Source organism: Cyprinodon variegatus, unplaced genomic scaffold (assembly GCF_000732505.1).
Source record: "Cyprinodon variegatus isolate N-32 unplaced genomic scaffold, C_variegatus-1.0 Scaffold96, whole genome shotgun sequence".
Classification (NCBI taxonomy): Eukaryota; Metazoa; Chordata; class Actinopteri; order Cyprinodontiformes; family Cyprinodontidae; genus Cyprinodon; species Cyprinodon variegatus.
In genome coordinates this window covers 1,552,154-1,562,137 of record NW_015150549.1, presented here as the reverse complement: position 1 = coordinate 1,562,137, position 9,984 = coordinate 1,552,154, and the positions used below count along the sequence as shown (strand labels likewise).

The window sequence follows — 9,984 nt, the reverse complement described above, 5'->3', positions numbered from 1 at the left end:
TATTAATAAACATTAAACCGAAGCCAAGAGGAACGAGTAACATTTGTTTTAAAAATGTAAGGAATAGAAAAAGCAGATACTTGTGTGGAAATGTAATGAGTATACGTCAGAAGTAGGAAGAAAAATAAGTAATGGAGTAAAGTATAGATACCTAAAAAGTGTACTTAAGTACAATAAATAAGTATTTGTACTTTGTTACTTGACACCTCTGGTAGTGTGCATTTCAAAACCACTCTTTATCTAGTTTTTCAGCTCTACATTCTACTTTTGATATCCTGGTGCACTAAAATACCAAGTGTAAAACAAGTGTCTCATTAGAATAGTTATAATTTCTGTTCATTTCTCAATTCCTGTTGGACATTGGTTTTATATTTTCTAGTCATCTTACCCTAACTGGAAAAGTTTGGATAAAGGGTCTCGTGGGCGAAAAAGGTCTAAAAGACGAAACAGTTAGGGGAGTGGTGGCCTAGTGGTCAGAGCATTGAGCTTGGAATCCAGAGGTTCTGAGTTCAAGACCCACTCCCACGGACTGCCACTCTGGGTCCCTGAGCAAAGACCCTTAACCCCACACTGCTCCTCAGGAGCCGCACAATGGCAGCCCACTGCTCCCCAAGGGGATGGGTTAAATGCAGAGAGTGAACTTTGTTGCTCTGTACTTGTGAAAAGCTTGAAGTTTCTGTTTTAAGACAAAGATGCGACAATGTGAATAAAACAAATAAGAGGTCATAGGCCTACTCCTGGAACTTATTCACTTTTTGTTGCATTACAACCTTCAAAGCATTTTATTTGGTATTTGCTCTGTTAGACTGACAGCAGGGTTGTAATATGGAATTGTTTTTATTTTACAAATGAGTCTGAAAAGTGTAGTATGCTATTCAACCATCTGTACTCCATTGCAGGTAACAGCTGTAGACAAGTTTATATCTGGATTCAGTTTTAAAACAGCATATCAAGCTTTGAACCCCCTCAGAGCAAGGAAGGCATTAATTAGTCAAACTGGCTAAAGTCCATTGCAACTGAAATGAAGGGATCCACAGCTTGGAAGACAACATTTGTTTTCAGAACAACTATAAGATTATACTGTCTGCAAATATGGTCTCTTTGGAGGTAGGATGAGCAGAACGCTTCTGATGAAAATGTGCAAAGGACATCCTGTTATTATAAGCCATTAAGGAAACACAACCAAGAAAGTGGAAGAAGGTACTATGATCAGGTGAGGTTAAGGTTCGTTCTCATACATTTTTTATCAGGTGTTAAAAAAATACAGAAAATAGAAAAGCAATGGTCTGGAAATTGTTATTATTTGGTATTTAGTGCCTTTGTAGTGTTGGATTTTTTCAGGGGAACAGCAAAAGGAGTAAGGAAAGTTTTTGACAACATTTTGTTAATAATATTGACCAATTTAAAGTTGTTGTTTTTTACTGTCTTTGATAACCAACAATTTACAGTTTTTTCTTAGGTTCTTATTTGTACTACATGGAAATGTATCTGTAAATCCAAAATATTTGGTGTGGCCTAGTGGTTAGGGCATAAAGCTTGGAATCTAAAGGTTCTGAGACCAAACCCCACTCCCACAGACTGCCACTCTCCCTGAGCAAGACCCTTAACCCCAAACTGCTCCACAGGCGCTGCACACTGGCAGGCTACTGCAGAGGTAAATTTCTCTAATGTGAGATCAATAAGGTTCAATTATTTATTTAAACTATATCTGGTGAGAAGAATTTGTTTCAACAAGAATTGCATTTTATGGGACATGACTTCACTTTATTTTTATTCTGTTGACTTATTTCATGAAAAGAATATTATTTGCAGGAGAAATAAACCCATATGGAAAGTATAGCCCAAATAAATAGTGCTGTAACAACCCTAGACATGCCATTCTGTCACAGTTGGGACCAGCAATGGGCTAGCCAATAATGGGAACAGTAAAACACAGCTTTATGGATTATACACAAGATGAATCAGTGAGTTAGCTGGCTGCAACCTTGTTTCTTAATGTCTGAAATTACATCAGATTCAAATCTTCCAGTTTAAGGTACATAAGAATTAGTTAAAATGCCAAAATAACAAGAAAAAGAATGTGAGAGCAGGTAGATAAGCTCAAACAAGCAAATCTATTGATTTATTCCTACAGTCAGTGACCTTCGCTCTTACATACTACCATTAACCTAAGATAAACACATTTACATACAATCACAAACCCTTGCTGGACAAATCTTTAAAATAAGATGGTAACAGTCTTCCCAACAAGTTTTATCACTGAATTTAGTGATGCTTATTACATGATTGAAGTCTGCTAAAACTGCCCGTATCGTTTTTTTCCACAATCATGCTTCATTCATTGTTCATTTTATTGTAGAAATCTGTGGAATTAACTTTGAAAAATGCTCCTTTTTGATCTTCTCAGAATATATGCATATATAGTGAGGCATATTCATTATTCTTTTTATCTGTATGATTAAAAGCATATATTCATTTAAGCAAAACAGCATTGAAAAGCTTCAAATGCATTAAAATTTCGCTGCCAAGATGACTGATGCATAAGTACACAGCCCTACAAATGATGATGGTAGGGTGCTCAAAAATTGCACTGAATAACACTATAATATAATATAATGATATGATGCAACTTTATTGATCTCACATTGGAAAAATTTACCTCAGCATTTAACCCATCCCCTTAGGGAGCAGTGGGCTGCCATCATGCGGCGCCTGGGGAGCCGTGTGGGGTTAAGGGTCTGCTCAGAGAGCCAGAGTGGCAGTCTGTGGAAGTGGGGCTCAAAGTCAGAACCTCAGGATTCCAAGCTCTATTCACTAACTACTAGACCGCCACCTCCCGACGTCATCATATGTCTACGCAATTATAAGTAAAAAAGTAGATATCCAAGAAATTACTCAAGTAAGAGTTTAAAAGTATTGAGTAAACAGGCTACTCAAGTACTTAGTAACTGAATCTATGTAGATTATAACAGATTAGATTTATGTGCAAATGCTGGTTTTATTTTAGTATTTTTTTATTTTGCTGGTTTTTCAAATGATGAGATAAAAAAAAATCAAAATAACATAGATAATTACGCAATAAGACAGAAAGAAAAAAACATTGATCAAGATATATTTTTTGTATATTTTATTACCAGGAAACGTATTAAATCAATCCTTATCGAGTAACAAGATGAAGTTTATGTTCACTTGAACTTTAAATGACACGGAATAGTCAGTAGATAACATTTGAGTGCAGAAAAGCAGAAAAGAAGGCTCACTTAAACATAAACTGTAGGTGTGTTTCTCTCTGGTGCATTTTTGTTTAAACAAACGTTGTTAGTTATATATATGTATAGTTATTGCACCGTTTATTAAAGCCTATTTATATGTAATACCCTATGCAATAACTATATATAAATACCTATTTAATACCCTGTGTTATAACCCTGTGTATACTGTATAGACTTTATATACCCTATAAACCTTTCCTCCTTATGGTACCTTCTTTTGATTATTGAGCCGATGTAACAAGTTAATTTCTCCACTGTGAGATCAATAAAGTCTATCTTAACTTATCTTGTTCTTTTTAAAGTGAAGTAGCTCACAATGTTACTCTAGTAAAAGCAATAAGTATAATGCAGTAAACTCCTGCTGAAAATATTTTCAGCAGGAGTTTACTATGTTTTATAATGAGTTTATAATGTTATGTAAATAAATATAACTGAATAAATGTCAACGGGGGGCCTAGAAGAAGGATATGCTTTAGGTTTTTAAAACCTGCTGCAGCTTAGACTAATAATTTCTTCATATCTTAGGAAAAAAAATAGAGCTACCATTACATTTTTAAACTAGAAAATTGGAGTGCAGATCTCTGCCTAGCTTACACCTACAGCTAAAACTCGCACATGGTCTGGATCAATAGCACATGTTCTGCTTTTACCTTCTTTGTTCACTCTGCTTTCTTGTTTATCAGCATATCGTAACTTGGAGTGAGGCATGGATCACCTTTCTTGTGTTTTTGCCTGTAGGATAATACTTCTACACTTCCTTGAGTCTGATGCTGCCAATAGTCACTGCTGCCACTCTCTAGTTTACTGGGTAACTGTTTGTTCCTCCAAATAATGTTAAATTAAAAATGATTCTGTATCCGGATTATAATGCAGATCATAACCAAAATGTACAGGATTGTTTCTTAGACTGAGGTGCACCTTTGGTAAAAATTTCATTAAAATCTGTTCATAACATTTCAAATGATCTTTTGCAGACGAAAAGACAAACGCTCCCAAAAACATAACCTCCTCAGCGGAGGCAAAAACAGTGGCCTGCTTTAAGGGTGAATTTGTTAAGACATAAAATCTAGACCTATTTTCATTTGGTGGAGTGACTTAACATTTCCTTTAGAAAGTGCTTTTTAAATCCCACAGCAGACCAACAGTCTTTCTTTCTGAAGGCTTCTGCCAGCTCTTTGGATTTCACCATGGTTTGGTCTTTCACCTTAAAAGTCAGGAGCACAACATATAGAATGTCATTTGTTTAGATGGGGAAAACCTTCAAAATGCTGAGAGGAGGGTTTTAATGAGCAATGGACCTAATGGAGCTGTCTGATTACAGCCAGTTTGGGAATAAAGATGGGCCATGTTCTAATTTAATCCTCACTAGAAAATTGCTTTTAATTATATTTCACACAAATGGAACTAGGAAAATGTGGCAACAAGTCTTTTTTTCTGCAATCACAAACATATCTTGATGACACTAATCCTGTAAGGTGCTCAGTTGGACCCTTCTCCTAACAAGTAGGACAGAAGACATATTTAAGAACATCTTCTAAATTTATTAGAAAATAATAAATTTTAAAGTGTTAGAGTAAATGTTTTATGTTGTGTATGCCTTGTTTTACTTACTACTTAATTAGACTAAATCGTTGGTGTTGCAACCAAATCTGTATTTTCCACTGCCTTTTTAAATGTCATACATTACCCCTTCTGTTTCTCTTAGGCTGAAGTAAAATCGAGATTCATGTCTCATTTTAGCAATGATCAACATTTTAGATATAGAAAATCCTCTTAGATGTTTTAGAGAATAAAAGATTTGATCCAACACTTTCTTTTTTCTTTCTGATTAACAGACACGGAGCCTGGCCACATCCCTGGTTCTTTCAGCATTCCCTTTCACTCATCCTTGTCCGACTCTGGACATTTCCTGCCTAAGGATAAGCTCCAGGAGCTCTTCATCCGTGCTGGAGTGGACCTCAGCCGTCCCATCTGTGTGTCGTGTGGTTCAGGCGTGACGGCCTGCACTCTGGCTTTAGCAGCCCATGTGTGTGGACATCCGGGTGTGTCCGTGTACGACGGTGCATGGTCCGAGTGGTACACCCGTGCCCTTCCAGAGTATGTCATATCCGAAGGCAGGGGGAAGCATTTGTAATCAGCTGAGAAGACACGGTGTGGAACCAGATCAGACGGAGACCAGATTACAATAACAGCATTTTGCACTGGAAGATATAAAGTTACAACCAGGTATCAGTCTGTCATAGAGACATTGAAATAAAGAGTCTTTGTTAGTTTTCTGAGGTATCAAAGAAGGTCTTTCATTGGCTATGAAACACTGGACACCTTCACACCACATTCTGTCTTTGTTCGTTCATCCCCTATCCAAATGTGTCATGTATGTTTTTCACAAAATGTATATGTTAGTAAAAACTAATATATGAAGACTAAACTGCATTTTTATTCAGTTTGTTTACTGTTGGAAAATAAACTACATGTTTACATTTAACCTGTTTTGATGTTAGTTCTTTTGACCTTTGAGCTTGTAGAAAACAAGCAGCATTGATCCAAACTTTAGCCTGCAGCCTTCGCTAAAAAGTGCAACTGACCCACAATATGTTTGTTCTCAGTGATAATTTGCACATATAGAGCTTGTGGAGTGTTTTTTTTTTTTTCAGTGTAAGGTATTTCCAGTAAGAAATTCATCTGGTGCACATAAGGAAAAAAGTAAACTGCTGAAACTGTCTTTGCACTGTAAAAGCAGAACATCTATAAATCAGTCACAGAAAAATAAACAACTAAAGTAAATAAAGACATAACCTGTATTACATTCTAGATTATACAATCTATGTTGTACATATTTAGGTTTTTGAGTATTTTATTTGTTAGATTATTATTTTACAATTTGTACATTCAGGGTAAAATTATTTCGCAGAATTAAATAAACAAGAAAAAAAATGCAACAATTTATTAATCAATGTAATGTACAAAACTCTCAGAAAGTTAATAATCCATCCATCTATTTATTCATCCATCCATCTTCTCCCGATTGGTCCTTGTCAGCTTTACAGGGTGGCTGGTGCCTTTCCCCGGGAAAGAGGCGAGGTACACCCTGGACAGGTCACAGGGCAACACAGAGACCCACAAAGACACATAACCATGTATATTCACGCACTCACCTAATTTAGAGAAGCCAACAAACCTAACAGTCATGTTTATGGATTGTGGGAGGAAACTGGAGTACCTGGAGAGAACCCACAGATGCACAGGGAGAACATGCAAAGTCTATGCCGAAATGCCCCGGGTCAAGAATCAAACCCATTCTTGCTGCAAGGCAACAGCACTACCCATTGCGAAACTGTGCAGCCCAAAGATAATTTTGCATATATTTGTGAAATGTGTATAGGACTGAAATGAGGAACATTTTGTACCCATTAATTCTAGGGCTGCAGAATATTAGAAGAATGTCCCAAAATGATATAACCTAGAACTAGAAAAATAAGTAAATAGTGAAAATATAATTTTTGACTTGAGTTTGTAGCAAACTAAACCCAAGAAAATGTTACAAAATATATTGTTGCCATACTTGAGCAATTAGCCTTCATCTGCACAGTCCACTCAGTTTCAAAAAATATGCATATAATGTGCAGAGAATTTGCAGCAATACTTCTGAGATACATTATGCAGCTCTTTTTATTCTTTTTTTTGTTAGATTTCCGTCATCACATTGTGTTGTGAGGGAGGATTATATTATCTGATCTGCAGCTTCTTAGGCTGTAGGCTGCTTTTGTCTGAGGAAGGGTGTATCTGCATGATAATACCCTCTGATAATATTTAGCAACTTTTTGGTGGTTTTGAATGACCTATGACAGTCCATTGACTTAAGATCATCCTTATTTTCCTCTCATTTGTTTTTTTAGATCTCCTGACAGATTTTCTTTGAAGCATTGCCACCCTATGTGTCATATCTTGGTTGTAGTTAAGAGGACCCATAATGCTGAGGCAGAGAGGCTGTTGGGTTTTAATCCAGAGAAATGTGAGTTTAAAAGATTAAAAGGAAATAATCAACACAGAGACAGGGTTTTGTGACGTCAGCCTTCTGCAGAAGCGGAGAGAAACTGCTGGCTCGGAAAACCAGCACCTTCTCACACAGATCCCTTCATGGCAAAGCCTTTTATTAAGAGTTTACAACATCATAAGGCGGGCCTTAAACAGAAGACCCAGTAATGATTATCTGGGAGGATGCAGGTAATAAGATAGTGTGAATTGACCAACTGGCTGGATGGAAGTCACATAACCGTGTGATTCTGCCTCATGACCTACAGGAGGTCATAAAAGTTTATGACCCTTCTGGTTGAAACACAGGATAGTTATCACTCTAACAGAGGCTGAGGTGAATTCTTGTAGTTTTAATGAAAACACTAATAACAGAGGCAAAATCCAAAAATCCAACTAAAATGTAACTCAGACCAGAACTACGGAGACATCAAGGGAAATGCCCACAAGGAGCCAGGGAGAGACGAGGTGAGAGGACAGCGGCGACAACAGGACCAGCAACAACAAGGAACCAACAAAGAGTGACTGCAGAGGGAGAGTATATGTAGCTGACAGACAAAGGGAGGGCTAACGAGCTGACAAGGAGCAGGTGTGAGAGGAGACAACGAGAGAGCCAAGGGGAAAGGAACACACACACACACAAGAGGGCAGCAGAGGACAACAGAAAAACGTGAGAACTAACATAAATCTAGAAAATACAACAAAAAAGGAATTAAACCAATAAAACAAGGAAACATAGAGCAAAGTAAAGCACAATATAACCAAAACCATGACACTATGTCTTCTTATAGCAATAAACAAATTGGACCTATTCTTCACTCTGTATGTTGACAGGTACAGCAATTGTTTAGTAAAGAGATGCCATTGAAGAACTTGAAGCCCTGCTGCTAATATCTATTTAGAAAATAGTTTAAACTCTCTGTTGGTTGTCACAAAAAAGGGGTGTTCAGATCCATGACCAACTTATTGGTGGATGTTTTAGTCATTGCAGCGTCATCCATCCCTTGACATTATTTCCCACAGCTAAATACATTCTCAAATCTAGGAATCACTAGAATGTCAAAATTGAAAAAAATAAAAAAATAAATTGCTTTTAGATTAAATCAAAGTTCCTCTACATTAATTGCACAAGCACCTTTATTCTCCTCATTCTTGTTATCAGGGCAACACAACTCCCCATAGGAATGGATGGATGGATGGACATGTGTATAGTTGTTTTAGTTAGGACAAAGGGTGGTTTTAAAAAGTCATTATGATTTTTTTTTTCAGAGAAAGAATATCACAAAGTTGAGCAATGTGATAAAGTTCACATTAATTCAGCTGAGCTTCCTTCTTTATTTCCTGTTCCGTTTTATTTTTGGACTCTTTTTTTTAGTCTGAGTTTTACACTTAATCTATCCCCTATCAGCTTCAAGGGAAGGACACGTCACTGAGAAGCATTGACTCATTTTGCATTACACATTTACGCAACAAAAAAAAACCCCAAACCTGAATGTGCTTTTTTTACTCACATGTGAACAACCGTCCCTGACATGAAGCTGCATATCCATCAAAAAGTTGCCTACATGTTAAAATTTGCATAGCATTGCAAACAAACCCTACTTTTAAACATGGAACAGCCAACTTCTTTCTTGCCAACTATAAGTCCAGCAAAGACATTTTGAAGTCATGAAAGGAGGAAGTAAGAAGCTAGTTAAAGGTCAGAGTTATGGTGTTCATAACGTAGTAGGTGAACTTAACAGGACAGTTCTTCAAATGTATTTATAGTTTGTGTAAACATATTCTTTATGTAATTATTGACTTACAGTACCAGTATCCATTGCTCTCCTTTCTTGCTATAAAGACAATTTTCTTCACAGACTGAATTGTTGTCCAATCAAAAGAGGCGAATTACATACAAATACACCGAATGGAGGTGTATGTTTAAAGGGGAACACCATTTTTTTTACATTGACCCCTTGATTTTACATTATTACATCATGTTCTACTCATCCATATGAGTTTTGAGTCATTTGGAGCTGTTCTGAAGATATTCGGTTTTGTATTCCAAGTATGGTCTTACTATGGGCAACGAGTTGAAGGCACAAACTAGACTGTTCATAATTTATTCTCATACACACTTCGACAGTGATTCGCCTACATGTTATGAATGCTGGCGTACCATAAAGGATAAATTATTCTTTCAAGGTCCAGGGTCCGGTGTGTTGAGCATCCAGTTTAGACAGAAAAATGCAGCTTTGAGGCAAAATCCAGCAGGAGTCTAACAGAGGCTCAGGCGAGCAGACCAGACAGGGCCAGTGGATGAGAGGGAATGGAATCAGGAAAACAGAATCACTAGTGAAATGCTGAAACGCTCTCACCACTGGTAAGGGAAATAACTTGCCTGAGGACACTGGCTTAAGAATAAACTCCTCACTGGAAAAGGGACAATAACCCTTGAACTAACTAAAACTGACTGACCTGAGAAACAGAAATCAAACAGGGAACAAACAAACAGCAAACAAACAATGACCAGCCCTGATAGCTGGAACTGAGCCCAATATAAGGGAAACCTGCAGGTGGATGAGATGAGTGATAATTGGGAGCTGGAGAGAGTTAAGCAGGTGAAAGGCATGAGTGATTTAGGTGGGCTATCAGGGCAGATCATGACAGGGAATAGAGATAGAATGAAGCAGAATGA

At 37.2% G+C, this 9,984-nt stretch overlaps 1 protein-coding gene across 1 annotated transcript in view; it reads left to right on the top strand.

Annotated features, from left to right (window-relative positions):
* Window positions 1-5,750, top strand: part of mpst (mercaptopyruvate sulfurtransferase) — a 7,608-nt gene extending 1,858 nt beyond the window's left edge. The window contains exon 2 of the mRNA XM_015373998.1: window positions 5,108-5,750. Coding sequence (XP_015229484.1) covers window positions 5,108-5,406 — 299 coding nt within the window. The 3' untranslated portion in view covers window positions 5,407-5,750. The remainder of the gene's footprint in view (window positions 1-5,107) is intronic.
* Window positions 5,751-9,984: the final 4,234 nt, after the last annotated feature.